This window comes from Capra hircus, chromosome 15 (genome assembly GCF_001704415.2).
Source record: "Capra hircus breed San Clemente chromosome 15, ASM170441v1, whole genome shotgun sequence".
NCBI classification, from domain to species: Eukaryota; Metazoa; Chordata; class Mammalia; order Artiodactyla; family Bovidae; genus Capra; species Capra hircus.
The window spans coordinates 6,443,638-6,464,812 of NC_030822.1; the positions used below are offsets into that span (position 1 = coordinate 6,443,638).

Genomic DNA, 21,175 nt, shown 5'->3' on the forward strand with positions numbered 1-21,175 from the left:
TTCTCAACCACTGGATCACCAGAGAAGTCCTGCACTAGCATTTTATTAATATTTCTAGTCTTTGGCTGCTTATAAAGTGGCTTTGTATTAATTTTGATTGTATAGGTCTTGATTCCATCAAATTAGTTGCTGTTAGTATGTGAGGTGGTTAATTAGAGGTAGGTACTCTCTGATTCTGCTTCATAGCCAGTGTAGCTTCCTTCGCACTTTCAGAGCTGCGCATGCCAGACATCTTTGTGCAAAGTCCTATTATTGTGTATTCTGGTTATTGTTGGTTCCTAACTTGCCTTTTACTTTGAAAAGTTGTAATCGTGCCTTGAGGTTTTTGTAACTCCTGAGATATTCCAGAGATATTATTCCTTAAGGTAGGAGGAGAGGGTGTTATTACTTTCAGTTTTTATACATAGAGTGTGATTTGTCCAAGATTATGTAACACCTCACTGGTGGAAATCAGTCATTGAAGCTTCTTACCTCTTAGTCTTAGCTTTACCCATTAAATCACATCACTTTTATGTCCAGCACTCTCAAGCTCGGGATATACAGTAGCACATATTTCCAGCCCTGCTCTCAGAAAATCCACTGCTTCTGTATTTTGTTATGAATGTGCCCTGTTTCAAATATGAGTATAAAGAAGCGTCGTTACATGAGTATAAAAATTAACAAAAGGCTGCTGTCCTCCCTGGGGTACATAGTTTTTAGGTTTGGGTCCCACCCTCTTTCCCCCCAGTTGGGAGTGGTGGGGGTAGATCTGACCTGTGCATACTCTGGCGCCTGGCCTTCTCCTGACTGATGATGTGTGCATGATAAAATGACTGGTTGAGATTAGTTAACGGTACAAAGTTTTCTCGTTTTGGAGATATTTGACTTGTAGAAATTGAATTGATAACCTTGAACCATCAGCACCACCTATAACTGACTACATTTTTTTTTCACCTAGGTGTTGCTCTTTATGACAGTTTAGAGTTTGCTTTGGGCTTCCCTCATAGCCGGATATAAATATACACACATATTCACTCTCTTCTGTACTAGGCACTGGGCTAAGACTGGACTGGGATAGACATGTCCCAGAGTTTGTAGTCTAGTGAGGAAGAGCCCTAACAAGGAATTAGGTGCACTGGATATTAGGTAGGTAGTGTTTTAGTTATCTGCTGCTATGGAAAAACAACCTCAGTGGGTGTTTTTTTCCAAAACTGGCAAGCATTTCTCCAAATCTCAGCAGCCAGCGACTAGGTGTTCTGCAGATTTAACTGGTTGTGACACACTCTGCCTGGAGATAGCATCTGATCCCGCAAGTTGAAGGGCTCGATTCCACAGAACTGTGCCACCTGGACTTCAGATGCTGATTGCAGGCCCAGGTTGTCACCTGTGCTTCTGATGCATGGCTTATAGGTGGGAGGTAACCCCGTGCTTGAGTTGGACTAATTTGATAGAGTGATTCACAGAACTCAAGCTTACACTTAGCAGTTTATTGGGCTTCCCTGGTGGCTCAGAGGTTAAAGCATCTGCCTGCAATGTGGGAGACCTGGATTCGATTCCTGGGTTGGGAAGATCCCGTGGAGAAGGAAATGGCAACCCACTCCAGTATTCTTGCCTGGTGAATCCCATGGACGGAGGAGCCTGGTGGGCTACAGTCCATGGGGTTGCAAAGAGTCGGACACGACTGAGCGACTTCACTTCAGTTTGAACAGCCAGATGAAGAGGTGCATAGGGCAAGATCTGGAAGGGTCTGAAACGTAGGAGCTTCTGTCCTCATAGAACTGGGGTGCATCACCCTCCTGGCATGTGAATGTGTTCACCAATCTGGAAGGTCATCAAATCTTGTTCAATAGTTTTTATAGTGCTTAATCTCCCGGCCAATCTAACCCCTAATCCCCTTTCTTTTTCCTCTAATTACTTGGTTTTTCTGGTGACCAGCCCTATCCTGAGGCTTTGTAGGGGTGCCACCCTAAGTCAACCTGTAAATTTAAAAGAAGCTCCTTATGAATGACAGATTTCTCTCACTCAGGAAATTTCAAGTGTTTTAGGAAATCTGTGCAAAAGTGAGGACAAAGACCAAATGTGTCTTTCTTATTATAAACCGTAGTATCACACCACCTCCACATTTGTGGTTTAGGACAGTGATGATTTGTTGCTGCTCACAACCCTGTGGGCAGGAGTGTGGGCAGGGCTCGTCCGGTCGGCTCTTCTGCTCTGTGTCACATCTGTGGGGGTCGCTCACTTGTCTGTTTTCAGCTGGTGTCTGGGCTGGCTTAGACAGCACAACAGAGTTTCAACTCATTGGTCTGGGACCTTGATAGTCTTCAGTGTGGCCTCTCTCTGAGTAATGTCTGATCATCTAGGACCTCTCTGTATGGCCTCTCTCTCCAGTGTGATGTCTTGAATTTCCCTTGCAGCCTGGTGATTGGTTTCCAAGGGTGAAAGTGGATGTTGCCAGGCCTGGAATTGGCATATCATCACTTCTGCCACATTCTGTGGTCAACGCAAGTCACACAGTCCGCCCGGGTTCAGGGATATGTTCTTATTTCTTGACGGGTAGGGCAGCATGGGAGCAGGGTAGAAGAAACTGATGGAGACTGTCCTTGGAGAGGATCTGTCCCAGGCAGGCAGACCCAGGTGTGGAGAATCCTAGCTCTGGCCGTGCAGGGTGGCCACTAGCGCATGCATCTGCTCTGTGGATGAGAAGGGGCTGACACGGGGCTCTGTGCGCAGGCTCCGCGTTTCTTTTGGCCAGGTGTGTTGATGTCATACTTCATGTTGGATGAAGGGGTAATGCACAGACATGACAGAGTTTGTTCACTCACGTTCTTTGTTGACTGTGTTTTTTGAGATTTATGTCCTATTCTGGTTGCCTTACAAAAGTAAATTTACTGTGGCATCGATCTCTATTTCCTAATAGGTAGTTTTTCTTACTTGGATGGAGTTGGTGGGTTTGTAGGGTAAATACGTAGTAACTGAATTTCATGATGTAGTTTTATTTGGTACTTTATCAAATTTATTTCTGGTTGAAGGTTTTAAAGTCCCCTTTTCTCCCAGGAACTATGTAAATAAACTGCTGTAAAGGAAGGAGTGAGAATTTTTTCTTTTCATTTTTCTTCAACATGATTTTTTTTTTTCTTTTTTTTTTGGGTATACCCTGTAGCTTGTGAGATCTTAGTTCCCCAACTGGGGATTGAACCTGTGCCCTTGGGAGTGAAAGTGAGGTCTAGTCTAACCACTAGACCACTAGGGAATTCCCCTCAGCATGATTCTTCAGTTCCTTGATCTTTGGGGAAATGAACATTAAAAATACAGAGCAGGCTGATTTCCAGTTGATATGCTGAGACAGTGAAACGTTGATGGAGGGCCTACTATATGTGAGACCAGCGCATGAAATAGGAGAGACCTCATAGGAGGTTTTGTGTCAGGCAGTAAGGAGTGTTCTGTAGTAATGAAGCGTCTGGACTGGAGCCAGACTGCCTGGGTTTGGGTTCTGAACCCACCGCTGACAGTGTGACTTCCTGTTCTTTTAGGGCTTCGTGTATCTGAGGATTATAAGTGAGTTACTTATGCTGAGGACAGTGGGAATGAATAAGATGATGAAAGTGTTGTTATTGTCTTAACCACTATCTTGAGATTTTCTAATTATTTTTTAAAGGTGACAGTAGTAAGGTATCTTTGATACAGAATGAGTTGGAGACCTTTGCAGTAGCAGTCTCAATTTGCTTAGAATAATTTTCTTTAATTTGGCTGTATTTTTCTTAGAATTGCATACTTATTTATTCATTTATTTTTGGCTGCACCACACAGCATGGGGGATCTTCCCTGACCAGGGATTGAACCAGAAATCAAACCAGCATCCCCTGCATTGGGGACATAGAGTCTTAACCAGTGGGCCGCCAGGGAAGTCCCTGGCTGATTGTTTATAGGACTTTGTGGCCTTAAATATATTTTTCTTGTTGCCATTCTGTAATTCTTCATTATAGAAAGAAGGTATTATTTGGTACAAGCACTGGAATTATATAATAGCAAGCACTTTTCATTTGGTAAGTCTTTTAATCCTAGTGGTAATCCTATCATATACATGCTGCCTTTTACAGATGATGAAACTGGAGTACAAGGAAGTTCAGTAACTGTTCCAAGAAACTGTCTTGTACTGAGAACATGGGCTTCCCTGGTGGCTCAGGGGCTTCCCTGGCGGCTCAAACGGTGAAGACTCTGCCTGCGATGCAGGAGACCCAGGTTCAGCCGCTGGGTCAGGAAGCTTCCTCTGGAGAAGGGAATGGCTGCCCACTCCAGCGTCCTCGTATGGAGAATCCCATGGACATAGGAGCCTGGCGAGCTACGCACAGTCCATGGGGTCGCAGAGAGTCTGACACGACTCAGTGTCGAACACTTTCACCGAGAAAGTGGCAGAGCTGGGTTCAGTTGGCCTGTCAGGACCCATATATAAATCTACTACACTGTCTCTTATTTAGAAATTATAGATAAAAAGATTAAACATTAAAGTTTCTCTATGCAGACTTAAGCCACAGTTAGCAGTTTGGTATATCCTAGGATCTTTAGCAGGCTGCACACAGTTCAAGTGATAGTTGAAATTTTTATGTCCCCAGATACGTCTCCCTTCCGAATTTGTTCCCTGTTTTTCAGTCCTAGATTTGTGATGCTTTGCCCCCAATTCCCTGCCCCACTCCCACATTCAGTCTACTCCAAGAGTCAGGCAGGAGCTGTGTAGAGGCAGGGATGTGCCTGTAGAAGCAGGCTGCTACGGTGCTTACATTTTGGACTTGGATCATATACGGCGTCCTAAGAAGTGTCCTGAAATGCCCTGTAGAAAGTCCTATTGATGAAAACAAAACTGCTAGTTTTTGAAGTTTTTTAGAAAGCCCTTTAGAAAAACCCTGTGTATTTCCACCCACATGGAGTTTCTAAAGAGTACTTGGATACTTGTAGGCCTCTAATTAAAGATCTGACATTTTGTAGTTAATTTTCCAGTTGTTGGGAGAACTTTACTTATGCAGGTGATCCTGGATTGAGTAAAGGATTTTTTTGTTTTCCTTTTGAAGAGTTAGCCTTGGCTTGAATCCTGAATTATGTTTTTGGATATACATTGGTGTTACATGGCTGATTGGACTCTTAGCCTTTGCCTACATGGGCACGGTGAAGTGGGGAGAGATGCAGTTACTCAAATAAATGAGGTCATTGGCCTGCATTCTCATAGTCCCTTCCAAGCCTAATAACTTTCTGATTCATACCCTTGGAATGCTATTGGTAGGGAGGATTTGGGGTGTGAATTATTGGCCAGGTTTTACAGATACAGCTGAAAGTCGCTGAATCTAGTTTCTTTAATTCACTTTTTTATGTATAAGTAGCCCAAATCTCATTTAATTATGTTTTGCCACAGAAATGAATACTTTCCCTTTAATTTGTTGTCTGGTAACAGCCTCTGAAATGTTTCTCAGCAATCTGCTTCCCTTGGGAATCATGGCATCGCAGGTCTCGGGTTTTATGATGGCTAGGCACACTGTTTGGTGAGAGAAACCATGGTGAACCCCAGAGAGAATTCAGTAATGATGACGACAGTAACAGCAGGGGTCTTAATGCTCTACCATGCTTTTCTTAGAGCCTCACAGCAGCTTGATGAGGCCAGTAGCATGATTCCTGTTTACAGAGGAGGCAGCCAGGTCTCAAAGAGCTTAAATAATTTGTCCAAAGTCATATTGCTAGAAGGGGGAGTGAAATTGCTAGCATAATAAGGTGATCAAATTGCAAGGGGAAGGGGCTTCCCTGATTGCCCAGTGGTAAAGAATCCACCGGTGCAAGAGACACGAGTTCAATCCCTGGTCCAGGAAGAGCCCACAGGCTGCAGAGCTACTAAGCCCGTGCGCCTCAACTGTTGAGCCTATGCTCTGGAGCCCGGGAGCCGCAACTGCTGAGCCCACGTGCCGCCATAGCTGAAGCCCGAGCACCCTCGAGCCAGTGCTGTGCAGCAGGAGAAACCGCTGCCGTGGGGAGGCTGTGTGTTGCTGCTAGAGAGCAGTGCCCGACTGCCAAGACCAGGAAAGCCCATGCCGCACTGGCGGCCCAGCACAGCCACACAAACTTTTTTTAATTGCAGGAGGAACCTGTAAGTCTGACTTCAGTTTCCACTGGGTTGTGCATAATCTTAGCGACTTTTCTTTTTGGGGGGGGGGAGTGTGCTGTGCCATGTAGCATGGGGGATCTTAGTTCCCCACCCAGGGATTGAACTCATGCCCCCAGCGTTGGAAATGGGATCGTAACTGCTGGACCACCAGAGAAATCCCCTCTGGGTGATTTTTATTAGTGGTTGTTAAGTATAATTTATGTCCTAGAATTAAGCAGAGAAAACCTTTCAAGGTTTTCTTGGTTTTCTCCCTATCTTTGTAGAGTGATGGGTCATGTTATGGGGGAAGTGGTTAGAAATGGGGGTGGGCGGATCTTGGCATTTGTGTTGCACACGCATCCTAATCGTGTCCTTCTGGTTGTACCTGCACAAGGCTTTCGGTGGTTGAGAACTGACTTGGGGGCCTGTGTAACGGTGTCACAAAGACGATTCTTGGCACCTTTTGTCCCGATCTGACTTAAGGGCTAGATCGGGCAACTTGTTTCTTTCTCCTTTTTAAAGAGAGGAATGAAACACCCTCGACTGGGACTTCCTCAGCCACAGGCCCACCCAGCTGCAGTTTGATTCAGCTCCTGTTCTTCATGGAGAACAAAGTAGAATTGCTTCTCAGGTGGCTGTTAGGAGTGTATCAGGAAAAGGCCCCTTATCCTTTTAAAGAAACAGAGCAAATTTTTTTTTCCGACAAAAGAGAGACTGTGAAGTTGATTTAGTCCCTTCGACTTCTTGCTGTCCCTCAGACTTGTCTTCTTTGAACCGTTGGTGTGTTTAGGTCTCTGGAAAGTGGTAGACAAGCTCTGCGGTAATCCCGAGCTTTAGTTTTTGAGTTTTCCTGATAACTGGTATTTGTAGCAGCTCTTCCTTTGTCCTTCTGGTTTGTGTAGGAACTTAAGATTGCATCACAGTTTTCTGAATCACCGGTGTCTGTGACCTATATTTTCTTCTTCCTCTTGAGTTAATGAGGTCAGAAGGTCAGATTTTTTTTTTAGGAATTGGATTGTTGCTGTTTTCACCACATGTTATAAGATTATAAATGGTTTAAATACGTTTCTCTCAAAGTAGTTTTAATGTTGCACCATAGGACAACACTGGGTTTTCCTGGTTGCTCAGATGGTAAAGAATCTGCCTGCAGTGCGGGAGACCTGGGTTTGATCCCTGGGTAGGGAAAATGCCCTGGAGGAGGGCATGGAACCCACTCCAGTATTCTGGCAAATCCCCATGGACAGAGGAGCCTGGCGGGCTACAGTCCACGGGGTCGCAAGGAGTTGGACACGACTGAGCGACTAAGCACAGCACTGTCAGGAACCCTCAGAACTCATTTCTGCTGAAGACCTCTAAATTAGGTAAAAGAATGATTGGCTGTAAGAAAAATTACAGGCTCAGTTAAGGATTAAAGTGAATGGATGGGAACTGTATTTCTGCCACCCTCCTGGTTAGTAATTATTCAGCTTTGTGGCAGTTTCACTTCCAGACTTTTGGTTTTGAACCATGAGTTGTCACAGTCACCAAGGAGATAATTTCCTTTTAGTTCGTTCATCCTCAGTTTATGCGGGAGGTTGGCCTGCACTGTGCTGACACAGTCAGTGTGTACATCCTTACGTTTGTGTGCTGCTGGCGGATGAGAACTGTACTCTGAGGATATAGGCTGGAGTTTGTTCCTTAATCACTCCTGACGAACTTTGTGCCATATGCAACTGGGAACTCAGAGTCACATCTTTCTGTAGGCTTCTTCCGACTTTTTCTATTTTAATATTCCAAACAGAAATCTCATTTCAGCACAGACAATAAGTATTTTCCCTCCTGTATTTGGATGCGTCTTATTGTGTACTTTTTAGATTGCAACCCTTTCATAAAATGTAAAGAGTTTATTATTGTTTGACTTTTTACAATAAGCAATTATTACTTTTTAAATTTAGAAAATGAACAGTGCCTTTCCTGATGATGAAGTCACCTATAATCCTACCACCCAAAGAGAACCATGGTTAATGCTTTTTATAATTTTTTGTATCGTTATTCTTAAAGATTTTTTTAAAAAACAAAGTTGAGATCACACTGTATATATAAACTTTATGTTTTGTCTTTATCATTTAACATTTTCTTCCCATCATCAAATATTTAAGAATAAATTTTGAATAGGTAATTAAGCAATGAGAATGCCGTAACATGGGTGTGCTCAGAGGCCAGCCTCCACCTGTGTCTCTGGCCTCCTGCCCTTTCAGGCTCTAACAAACGCACATTGGTTTCTCCTCTGTTTCAAAAGGTAGCCTTGCTATATTCATTATTCTGCTGCTTGCTTTTCCCCCCTCTGAACAATGTATCGTGAAGATCTTTTGTTATCACTACCCAGAGGATCTTCCTTACTATAGTAAGTCATCTCGTCCCCTTTAGATGGGCACTTGGGCTGTCCCCAGTTTTTACTATTACAGATAATAAGTAGCAATTATGGGAAAAAATTAAGCATTTACTCTACTTCAGTTATTCTTTCCAAAAGAATGCAGTAATGTAGAAATAATAAGGATGGAATTGGAAAATCAACATATTCTAGCCCCCAAATGAAATAATAATTTATGAAGGAATCATCCGTAACTGCTGAACTGTTAAGCACAAGGTTGAAGAGGAACAGCATATTCACATGGTGCCAAACATTAGCCACAGGTTGCTTACTGTAAAGGAGGAAATACAAAGAGCTCTGGCAGTTACAGACTCGACCAGGTGATCATGTTTTGCCGGACGATCGTGTAGTTTACCAGGTCTCACCGAGTGGAGCAGCTGAGAGCATGATGGGCTGCGTTATGAGGGACGTAGGTAGCATCACCTCTGAAGCATCCTTTCCCAAGCCTCTCAACCTCGATCGAGTCCGTGTTCACAGGATGTGTTAGGGATAGAGAGGCAAACTGAACGGCACTGGGAGGAAATAATCACACATAAGTGAAATATGACAGTCAACTACGAGTCAACAAGTCAGCTGTTCTGGTCCTTTTAGAAAGCTTGGGTTGTAAACAAACAAACCATACACAAAACCAACCAGAGTAAAACTTGGAGGCCATTCTAGAATGAGAGAGGCTAAAGAGACATCATCCAGATTCATTTCTTGAGCCTTGATTGGGTTCTGGATTTTTTTTTTAACCACTATTAGAGACTCTTTTTGGAGTATTTGGTGTATTAAAGGCACAGATGATAATGGTGGTAAATAGTGTTGTAGTTATGAAGCTAAATGTCCTCATTCTCAGGAGATGCACAGTGAGGTATATAGGGTTAGACTGTCTCCATGCCTGCTGAAATGGTTCACAGGAAAATTAAAAGGGACCCTTCTATATATCTATCCATGGAGACAAATGAGGCAAATTTGACAATAATATTAACAATTCTTGAGTCTTAAGTAATGAGCAGTATATGTTTATTCTACTGTGTTCTCAACATTTCTGTTTGAAGTTTTTTCATAGCAGAGTTGAAGAAACAGTGCCCCGATGAATAAAAATTATATATGTATTTTCAAACTTCTTTAACTTTCATGTGTGTGTGTTTTGCTGCTAGTTGACATTTTAGTGGAACTTGAGTGGAGATGAGGAAAAGAGAAAGGTACCTCAAAGTAGTTCTGTGCTCTTGCTTTTAGGTAGGAGATAGAACTGAAGCTAGTACATAAGAACCGTACCTCAAGTAATAACCTTTTAAAATCAGTAACCCATCCTTTGCTTTGGAGGCTGCCCAAGTGATCAGAGGGGTCCTAGCAGTTAGGCTGGAGAAGGCAATGGCACCCCACTCCAGAACTCTTGCCTGGAAAATCCCATGGACGGAGGAGCCTGGTAGGCTGCAGTCCATGGGGTCGCTACAAGTCGGATACGACTTCACTTTCACTTTCACTTTTCTCTTTCATGCATTGGAGAAGGAAATGGCAACCCACTCCAGTGTTCTTGCCTGGAGAATCCCAGGGACGGGGGAGCCCGGTGGGCTGCTGTGTCTATGGGGTCGCACAGAGTCGGACACGACTGAAGTGACTTAGCAGCCGCAGCAGCAGTTAGGCAGGCAGCACGGCAAACAGCAGGGAGTACAAATGTTGTGATTTGTCATGTTTTTGACAGGGTTTTAGCCCTTTTGGTTAGAAGTAAAAGCTCTTGATTGCCTGATAAAAAGAATGACTCCTTTTAAGTTCTGTTCATTTATTTGGCTGCCCTGGGTCTTAGTTGTGCTATAAGGGATCTAGTTCGCCAACCAGGGACCAGACCCGAGCCCCCTGCTCTGGGAGTCTGGAGTCTCAGCCCCTGGACCACCAGAGAAGTCCCGTTCTGATTTTTGGATGTGAGGCTGAGCTATGGAGGACGGAAGAGGGATTTAGGGTGAGATATTCCTGGACGAAAAGCTACAGAAGAAGCGGCTTTTCTGAGAAGGTGTCATTATATATGAAGAGAACAGTACTTTCGTCTCTAAGCTAGAGTCGTATTTGAGGTGGGAACTTCCTCTGATTGCAGAATAGATGCTTTTTGACATTAAATGTCTTACCTTAGATTTCCATGAAGACAACTTACAAGGATCTGAATGGCCTCAGCTTAGCTGCTTCGGTGTGTGGAGCTGTTGCTCGCTCCTCCTCTTCCCGTGCCTGGTGTGAGAGTGCTTACTGAGCGCCATGAAGGTTGTTCCAGAGAAGAATGCTGTCCGGATTCTCTGGGGGCGAGAACGGGGCACTCGGACCTTTGGAGCTCAGCGACTTCTGCAGGAGCTGGTTGAAGATAAAACCCGGTGTATGAAGTGGGAGGGCAAGGTAAGAGAACACTGTTTATGTTTATGTTTCATATAGGACTTGTAGGGGTGACAATAGAATGAGGCCTTAGAATGAGCGAATGACACAGAGTTGGCACACCGTCTACTTTGTGTAGCAGAATTGATATATCTAACTTAGGTTTTTTGTTTTGGGGTGTTGTGTTTTTGTGTTTACAAATATGGAAGCATTAATGGGCTAGAAATATCTTTTTCCTTTGCAGCTAGATTTCCCAAAGGTAATTTAGATTTCTCTCTCTCAATTTGTAGCTTGATCGTTGTCTCCAGTTTTTCAGCTTACACTGTAAATACTAATCTATGTAGAATGGTGCTTTTGAGATAGAGTGAGCCATAGTTTATAAGTAATGTGTTCTAACTTTTGTTTGTTTTATTTCTCAGAGAGTGGAACTGCCGGATAGTCCACGCTCCACCTTTTTATTGGCCTTCAGCCCGGACAGGTACCTAGTTCTTACCTAAACTTTACCTGAGACTTGCGGTAGCGTTGGTTTCTGTGTATTTTGCTGAGCTTCATCCAAGTGAAATCCCTGAAGACTCTTTGAGGCACTGTATGAACAGAACTTTGCCAGTGTTATCAGAAAGGTGGGAAATAGATGACCAGTGCTAACCATTAAAATAATGGGAATAAGCGAAGGAACCTGTGAACATCGATGATCAAAACTTGGAAAGTTTCTCAATCCTTTGCCTGTGTGATATAGGCCACTAATAGCATAATAATTTTCCCTGCTGGAAAAAGTATTCTCTGAAGGGATTATGTGTCGTTTGGGGACAGAATGGAGAAGCCAAAAGCTCTGACAGATGAGAATGTTTCTGTTGTTGGTAAAGCCCAAGGTGCAGTTTTCCATGTTGGGACGGGGAATGAGCATCAGTTTCCATCCGACGTACTGTACACTGGCTTCCTCTTCGTTGATTCCTTAGGACCCTCTTGGCTTCCACTCACGTAAACCATAACATCTATATCACGGAAGTGAAGACGGGCAAGTGTGTTCACTCTCTGATTGGACACCGCCGCACTCCGTGGTGCGTCACGTTTCATCCCACCATCTCAGGCCTCATCGCTTCTGGCTGCCTAGATGGGGAGGTTCGGATCTGGGATCTACACGTAAGCGTTTCCTTTTCTTTGGTACTCTAGATGCAGAGACTTGTTTACCCTTGCGTTCTTGACTCTGAAGGAGAGACTGGCCATGTTCCAGGACCATCCCTGAGTACTTAGTAGTTACTGCTTACTTAATGAGAGGGGTGTTCCATTTCAAGGTGAACACCCTGTTTAACTATCTGCCCATTGTGACAAGGTACAGGACTTGCTGAGACGTCGTCAGGGTGGATTTCTCTTTTCTTAGATCAAGGATTGTACTGTTATTCTGATCACGATCGTCAAAGCAGTGTGCTCCTTGTCCTGGAGACTGGCTAATGGGTTGTTGTGTACTGTGGTATGCACCAAACCTTGAGTCTTCACAGACTGTAGAAACAGGTGCTCGTTGCTTATAGATTGTAGATGACAGAACTGAATTGACAGTAATGTTTTTCTAGTAAATTTGGTGACACTGCCAGGTCACTGGTTTTGTATCTGGTTTTCAGAAGACATATTTAAAGTAGGCCCTACAAGGAGTCATTTTACCTTACCTGGACCCTTTTTTTTGAAATTGACTTAGTTCGCTGGCAGCTTGTAACTTGAGAATGCCTTGGATTTGTTCATTCACAGGGTGGCAGTGAAAGCTGGTTCACAGATAGCAACAATGCCATTGCCTCCCTGGCTTTCCACCCCACGGCTCAGCTTCTGCTGATTGCCACTGCCAACGAGATCCACTTCTGGGACTGGAGTCGCCGGGAACCCTTTGCCGTGGTGAAGACAGCTAGCGAGATGGAACGGGTCCGGTGAGCGCTCTGGGCACCAGCAGTGTCTGGCATAGATTTAACATGTGGAGAACATTTAAGGGTGCTTTCGCCCCCAAAGATAGATTGTTACCTCTGTATTATCCCAGCTCAGGGCAGGGGTGTTATCCCTGTGGCTCTTCATGCTTTTTAAACTGTTGGCCAATCAGCCGGGAAGCTGTGCATGTTCGTTTCAGCTGCTCCTTATTGGCCTCATCTTCAGGTCTTCGTAGATGAAGGCCTTTAGAATCTTTTTTAGGTTCAAAGCGATCTGGTTTGGGATAAAGGCTTTTTGTTTGTTTGTTTGTTTTGAACCTTAAAAGGTGTTCAGGCGGTGAGGAGCTTGGTGGGTAAATTGCTCACCCCTGGTTTTCTGTTAGTCAGAATGTAAAGTGGAGATGTAGAGAGGTATCAAGTCTGCTAATACTGACATACATAGCCTTCGAAGTCAGTGCACATGCCGCCTGAACTGAAGTCGAGGCACTGGTTCCCTTTGGGCCTCTTGGTATTGCCACTGGATCTTCACTAATTTTCTAGCCTCAGGTGGGTTGCTTGACACCGAGACTGTTCCCTGTCACCAGCCCTCATGCTTCTTGCCAGTGTAGCAGCTGTGCGAGGGGAGGCGCGAACCTGTGGCAGAGTATGGAAGCGTCCTCTGCTTTACCATTATGACTGGCTCTCGGCCAGGAGCGGCTGTTGTGCTTAACGTAGCTGCTTCCTGGGATGGAAGCCCAGGGGTGTTCTTGAAATTATTTTTTGTGAAATGTATTCCCTTATTCTGGCAGGTGTGAGGACGCAACAAGAAGGAGTGAGCTTTATTATTTTAATCTGTTTGAAAGTTTTGGAAGTCTCTAGCATTAGGTGGATGCCTGGGTAAATCCCACAGTTGTCAGTAACGATCGCTAGAAATTTTCTCCCGGGTTTCCTTTCCTCAGTTAACAGAATTTCTCTCTCCATGTCTCTGTCCGTTTCTTCTGTGTTTTCAGTCTGGTGAGATTTGATCCTCTTGGACACTACTTACTCACAGCAATTGTTAACCCCTCTAATCAGCAGGTAAGTTAGTCAGCAGGTCCAACTCCATCTAAACTATGGGTTGTTTGTTCAAGTAGTGCTTGGATTCTGATTGTATTGGACTTAAATTTTCAACGTCCGAGTGTTTCTTTCCAGTCAAGATTTAAAACTAGCCGCAGACCATATTCAAAGTTAGAACTGTAGGTCTTGACGGGGGAGTCCATTCCGAAACCCCCGAGTGATCGTCCCAGTAGAAGTAACCAGACTGCGTTGGATAACTTGTCGTTCGGGTGCCTTTGGCTGGTTGACATCTTGCTTCCCCTCACAGCCTCCGTGTCGTGGAAATGCCTATTGTAAGAGAATTGGGTTGCCAGCTGAACTCGTTGAGAAATGTTGCTAGTTGCAAGTGAATGATTTGATACCATATGATGATTCCGAATCTGGACCCAGTTAGTTCTCAGTGCTTCAAGGGTGGCATTGTTGCCTCTCTAGAATGTGTGTTGTCCTTGGATGATTATCAGTAATTTCTCTGGATTTACCTGGAAGTTCTACCTAACTGCCTGGCTCTGCCCCCGCCCCGCCTTGGTCCACGTTGCAGGGTGATGACGAACCAGAGATCCCCATAGACGGGACAGAACTGTCGCACTACCGTCAGCGGGCCCTCCTGCAATCACAGCCAGTGCGCCGGACGCCTCTCCTCCACAATTTCCTGCACATGCTGTCCTCCCGCTCCTCTGGCATCCAGGTGGGAGAGCAAAGCACAGTGCAAGATCCTGCCACCCCCTCACCCCCACCGCCTCCCCCTCAGCCCTCCACGGAGCGCCCCAGGACTTCCGCTTGCATCCGGCTCCGACAGCGGGTCAGTCACCCCACGGCCGAGTGCTGCCAGCACCTTGGGATCCTGTGCCTTTGCAGCCGCTGCTCGGGCACTCGAGGTCCTTCCCTCTTGCCACACCAGGACAGCGTCCCCCCTGCTTCCGCCAGGGCTCCTACCCCTTCCTTTTCTTTTGTGCAGACCGAGCCCTTCCAGCCCCCGGAGCAGGCCTCGCCCGCGCCGCACGACCCGGGCCTCCTGAGCCGGCCGTCGGCCTTCAGCACGGTCCAGAGCAGCACCGCCGGCAACACGCTCCGCAACCTCAGCCTGGGTCCCCCCCGGCGCTCCCTGGCAGGCCCCCTGTCTGGCCACCCTTCCAGGTACCACCGGGACATAGCCCCCGGGCTGACGGGATCCGAGTGGACCCGGACAGTGCTCAGTCTGAACTCTCGCTCCGAGGCGGAGTCCATGCCCCCGCCCAGGACCAGCGCCTCTTCGGTGAGTCTGCTCTCTGTGCTGCGACAGCAGGAAGGTGGCTCTCAAGCCTCTGTGTACACTTCAGCCACAGAAGGGAGGGGTTTTCCAGCCTCGGGGTTGGCAGCTGAGTCAGATGGAGGGAACGGCTCCAGCCAAAACAACTCGGGCAGCATCCGCCACGAGCTTCAGTGTGACCTGAGACGCTTCTTTCTGGAGTATGACCGGCTTCAGGAGCTGGACCAGAGCCTCAGCGGGGAGGCCCCCCAGGCCCAGCAGGCCCAGGAAATGCTCAACAATAACCTTGAATCCGAGCGGCCAGGGCCGTCCCACCAGCCCACTCCACACAGCAGCGAGAACAACTCCAACCTGTCCCGGGGCCACCTGAACCGGTGCCGCGCTTGCCACAATCTGCTGACCTTCAACAACGACACCCTGCGCTGGGAAAGAAGCACACCTAACTACTCCTCTGGCGAGGCCAGCTCCTCCTGGCAGGTCCCCGGTACCTTCGAGGGCATGGCTGCGGGTGGCAGCCAGCTGCCCCCTCTCGAGCGGACTGAGGGCCAGACGGCCAGCTCCAGCAGGCTGGAGTTGGGCAGCTCTGCTGGCCCGCAGGAGGAGAGGACTGTGGGGGTGGCCTTCAACCAGGAGACGGGCCACTGGGAACGCATCTACACCCAGGCCAGCCGACCTGGAACTGTGTCACAGGAGGCCTTGCATCAGGACCTGCCGGAGGAGAGCGCCGAGGAGGATTCTCTCAGGAGGTAAGCAGATGCCGCCCGGTCTCCTCCCACATCCCTTCCTCTTCTCCTGGTGCCTCTTCCTTCAGCCCTGTGGGTCTCGGTGGCTGGATCTGGAGCGTCTGGGACCCACGCATCTGGTTCTGATCTCCCGAGCTTCCATTGCATCTTCGTGGAAAAGCTTGCTGTGGTGGCAGAAAGAGGATAAGGCCTGGCAGCCCGAGTCCAGTGACTCTGCTCGCTCCTGTGACTCTGGCTCGGCTCACGTGATGTGTAGCCTTAAAGGAGAGTTGTGGGTGAGGTTAGAGAGGCGTGAGGAGGTAGAACCATGCACTTCCTCCACTCTGCTTTTTGGCCTCCTTAAAGGATTCTCTGTGCAGGACTGGTTATCGTTAAACAACACAATATCCCAGAGAGGCTAGGGGAGAAAAAAATTTCTAGTAGTAAAAGAGAACCGTACTTGGGACAGATTAGTATATTGGGTCTTTGTATTGCTTTGGACAAGTTCTTAGACCTCATCTTTTGGAACATTGCAACTTGACAAAAGGGAAAGAAAATAGTACATAGATATATATTGAGGACTTTTTTTTTCTTGTAGCTATATATATATATATATTTTTGGACAGTAAGTTACTTAAGAGTTTTTGAGTAGATCTTCTAGAGGGACATCACCTGCAGGTGGGGAAGAAGAGATTCATAGAAGGAAGGCCTCTGCATACTTGGCTCGGCATCCCGGGCAGCTCTTTCATGGAAGACGCAGCGTGGGTGTAGCTGATCGCCCACCTCGTGTTCCGGGTATGGCTGCGTGAGCATCTATCTTGATTTATTAGGGACTTCTTTCTGTAATTCTGTAAAGGTCAGATCTAGCGTAATCACCGACTCCCAGAATATGCCTGTTGGATTCAAGCAGCATATTTCTCTGCATTGCATCCTCTGTTGAAGCAACTGAAATTTCTCTGACATAAGCTTCTAACAAGGGTGGGAATATGGATTGTGCACATCATGTACTTGTTATTTTGGGAGGATGCTTTAGAGAGTTGCCCAGTTAATAAGTCTTGTTGAATTACATTTTTTTCCCCCCCAGCACTCTGCTGGGCATTGTCAGGAATACAAAAGAAGCTTAGTACCTGGTCTTTGCCCACTGGCAGTATAGAGTGTTGTTGTAGAGGCAAGACTTATTTACATGTAATTATATAAAAAATGTAAATGAGCCAAATGCTCCATTGTATGGTACTGAGACTCAGTGTAGTCTAATTTCAGAGAAAGGGAAGTATCATCAAAGAAGGCGTTGCGAAATCAAGCCTTGAAAGAGGGTAGGATCTGGAAAGGGAAAGACCTTTTTATTTTAGGGGAATAGCACATGCTGAGGAAGGGAAGAGTGTGGCGAATTCTAGATAAAAGCAGTTACTTAAGGGCAGCACTGAGAACACAGAGAGACTTGGTCATGATGGTAAAGATAGATGAAATGACAGACTGATACTGTGCCCGTATGATTGAGGCCAGTTCTGGATTAATATCTCTTACATTGCCGTCTTTGTAATATTTTGCTTTGGATAATGTCCCCTATCAGGAGCTGGAGACTCTGTTCTTCTTTTTTGTCAAGAGGTAAGGTGGAGAAGGAAACGTCAACCCACTCCAGTGTTCTTGCCTAGAAAATCCCGTGAACAGAGGAGCCTGGTGGGCTGCGGTCCATGGGGTCGCAGAGTCAGGCACGACTGAGCTTCTGAGCGCACAAGATGGTAGCAAGCATAGTACCTGACATGCAGTAGGCATTCAGGGAGTGCATTTAAAGGCAACCGGAAAGGACTGGCTTCAGTTACTGCTCTGAAAGTCTACGAGCGCCTGGTGCTCTGGCACCAGTGAGCTTGTGGTCAGCCTCTGTTCACTCTAGTTCTAGCAGAACACGCTTCATGTGTTGCTGTGCTGAGAAATACCCGAGTCATTTAAAGCACGCTCGACCGTTTGATAGTAGTTAGAGATACCGATTGCTGAGAGCCTAGTCCTGTGTTTAGCTTTGCATTATTTCTGATTTCTAGAGTAACTCTGTGCAAAGCAGGTATTACATTTCCCATCTTTAAGTTGAGGAAAGAGAGGCTCAGAGAAGTCAAGTTTCTTGTTAAAGGTCACCCAGTAGGTTGCTGAATGGGAATTTGGACTCTGGTGTGCATAAAAAAGATTTTTCCAAGCTGCTGTCTATGGTGTATTTCTTAAAGTGATAATATCATTTTTAGGTGAACCATTTTTATGTTTTCTTTCTCTTAATTTTTTGATTACAGAAATCTTCAAACATATAAAAATAAAGAAAAGTAGTATAAATGAGCTCCCATAATATACTTATCACCTGACTCCAAAAATTTTCAACACTTTTGTCTGTACCCCCTACCCTTCCTTTCCATCCAGACATCATATAATTTTGTTTGAAAATACTCCAATGTGTTTCTAGAGCAGTGCTGTCTAATAAAATGTTGTGTATCTGTGCCATCTAGTATAGTATCTACCAGCCACATATGGCTGTTGAGCGTTTGAAATGTGACACGTGTGATCTGAGGAACTACATAGGTAACCACATGTGACTAAAATATGAATAGTCACTTCTTAATAATGTATGCCATTTAAAACCCTAAAACTATGATTAGGGATCTATCAAAATTTTTTGTAGACAAGAGGTAGTATGTATTTGTGGTTTAAATAAAGAGTTCAAGTATTTAGAAAATGTATGTTGCAGAAGATGAAACCCCTTGTCATCTTGCTGTAAATAATTATATGTATGCTTTTTGAATTCAAAATATACAGATACATGGTTCTCGTTGTAAAATAATGTATTGATACAGTGGTTGGATACATTATTTATGGAGTTGCTTCTTTACAGATGGGCTTGAATGAGATGAGGTGTGTACCATGAAGGTTGACAGCCTCCTCAAAAGTGAGGTGTATTATAAAATATTCTAAGTGCACACCCATTAGAGAAGGGCCACCACTTCCTCATAAACTGAGAGCTTACATCTTGGTGTAAACGAAGCGGCAGCACCTCCTGCCTCCTGGAGGGCCCATGCTCTCTGGCTGTCGAGTGGCCCTTGCTGGAGTTTCCCCAGCAGGTGTCACTGTTGGGCTGTTGCTGCCACTGGGCTGGCAGGGACGAGAAGGTGTAATTGCTGTATGCGCACGTCTGCGTGAAGGGAGGGGGTTTCTTCTTCAGCTTTGTAGTAGTAGATAGTCTAAGGAGGCATGTTTTGATCCTTGCCTCCGCTGATACAATCTATAGTGTTTTCAGATAGTGAGAATATGAAGCAAAGCCGTGTGTATTTCATTATAGCTCTGTGTTAAACTTAACAGTGATAACCAGCTCACAGTTTATCTGCTTTTGCCTGTGGGCAGTGGAAAGCGACTCTTTCTATAGTCTTGAGTCCAGATTACAATTTATAACTTGGATGGCAGGCCCTTTGCTTCACCATGAGAAGCTTCCTTTAGGATCTGATTGCCTTTGAGCCAGCAGGAGAAAATGAGGGTACTCTGGCTCCTTGCAGCAGCAGTCCCTGTGGCCATGAAAGGCTGGTATTAAGGAAAAGAGAAAATTATTTTAAATGGCACCTTAAAACTGGAGGCAATGTAGAGTTTATGTTGCCCAGCCTCTGTCTCTCTCTCTCTCTTTTTCTAATTGATGAGGAAACTTAGATATGGTGAGGGGAAGTGACTTACAGAGGTGCCTGTAGCAAGGACAGGAGTCAGAACTCCTGGGTCCTAAAGAAGGCACTCTTTCCTCCTCTTCATTTGAAATGAATGCTTTGTCAGTTTTCTCTGTGAAAACCTCTGTTGCTCCTGTAGATCAGTGCCTGAGGGGCTCTTCAGTGGACTTTTCTTTGTAAGAAACTGGAGCTTTGATAGCTCATTTGTAATTATTGTCACTGGGTAAATGGAATCAATGTGATGTTTATAGGGCCACGGGAGAAACACTGTTTTAGTTATTTGCCACAGAACTGCGTTGATTAGTTCTTTTATTTATTTAAAAATATATTTTTTTATTTATTTAAAAAATATTTTTAGTTTTACTTATCTGGCTGTGCCGGGCCTTAGCTGCCGCACTGGGCATCTTCAGTCTGGGACCTTTAGTTGCAGTATGCAAATGCTTAGTTGCAGCACATGGGATCTAGTCTCTTGAGCAGGAATTGGACCCAGGCCCCAACTGCATTGGGGGTGTGGAGTCTTAGCCACTGGACCACAGAGAAGTCCCTTTTTACATATATATAATTTTATTTGCTTGTCTTTGGCGGCGCGGGTCTTCGTTGCTGTGCGGGCTTTGTCTAGTTGTGGTGAGCAGGGGCCGCTCTCGTTGCAGTGCGCACCCGGGCTTCTCATTGCAGTGGCTTCTTTAGCTGCAGAGCTCGAGCCCTGAGGCGCTTGGGCTTCCCTAGCTGTGGCTTACGGGCTCAGTCACTCCACAGTGTGTGGGATCCTCTCAGATCAGGGGTTGAACCCGTGTCTTTACCACTGAGCCACCGGGGAAGACCCCAATTGTTTCTTTCTTTTTTTGGCTGCACAGCATGTGGGATCTTAGTTCCCCGACCAGGGATCAAACTGGCATCCACTGCGTTGGAAGTAGGAGCTGTAACCACTCAGCTGCCAGGAAGTCCTCATTATTCCTTTTAAAGTGATTCCGTTAGGGAAGTTCACTTTTAAAATCTCAACAACTGGGGGATCAAATTTGGGCTAAATCTTTCCTAGCTGAAGTTACTGCATTTTTTCTCCAGATAGGTAACAAGGCCTTTTTTTGTTCAGTTGCTCAGTCCTGTCCAACTTTTTGCAACCCCCATGGACTGCAGCATGCCAGGCTTCCCTGTCCTTCACTATCTCCCAGAGTTTGCTCAAACTCATATCCATTGAATCGGTGATGTCTTAGGTCGGAAATATTTACTATAAAATTCTGTGTTCTGAGAACAGATGTCTTTTGATCTGTACTTTTTTCTTATGATAGATGAAGACTCGGGGGAAGACATGGTTATAAGCTTAGAATTTGACCCAGACCCTAGAAGGTTAGAATTGAAAGTCTTCATTAGATTTCTGTGTTGTTGTTGTTGTTGTTGTTGTAAGACTTTTGCGAGGGGATTGCTTTGTTAGAGCAGCCTGAAACCTCTTGAGGCTTCATGAGCCAACAACGTGCTTAACCCCGTAGTCTCTCAGCACTGGTCACATGGAGATTCTCCTTGGAGCTGCAGCAGAATGTCATTGATGGAGGGAAATACATGAATGGCTATGTTCATGGGGCTAGTCCTGGGTCCACAAGAGGCAGGAGGCAGACGAGAAATTAGGAAAGTACCGGGCTTCTCAGTCTGATTGTAACATATGCAGGGGTTCACCTCAAGTAGTTTTGTGCCACTGACC

The 21,175-nt window shown here is 45.6% G+C and overlaps 1 protein-coding gene across 8 annotated transcripts in view; it reads left to right on the forward strand.

Annotated features, from left to right (window-relative positions):
• Positions 1 to 21,175, forward strand: part of AMBRA1 (autophagy and beclin 1 regulator 1) — a 165,091-nt gene that overhangs the window by 18,863 nt on the left and 125,053 nt on the right. For 6 of the 8 annotated variants that reach the window (XM_018059152.1, XM_018059150.1, XM_018059154.1 and 3 more), the window contains 6 exons: positions 10,621 to 10,874; positions 11,270 to 11,328; positions 11,807 to 11,990; positions 12,591 to 12,763; positions 13,747 to 13,813; positions 14,370 to 15,823. In XM_018059152.1, the coding sequence (XP_017914641.1) occupies positions 10,740 to 10,874; positions 11,270 to 11,328; positions 11,807 to 11,990; positions 12,591 to 12,763; positions 13,747 to 13,813; positions 14,370 to 15,823 (2,072 nt within the window). In that variant the 5' untranslated portion in view covers positions 10,621 to 10,739. The remainder of the gene's footprint in view (positions 1 to 10,620; positions 10,875 to 11,269; positions 11,329 to 11,806; positions 11,991 to 12,590; positions 12,764 to 13,746; positions 13,814 to 14,369; positions 15,824 to 21,175) is intronic. The other 2 variants (XM_018059156.1, XM_018059157.1) reach the window with 1 other exon arrangement.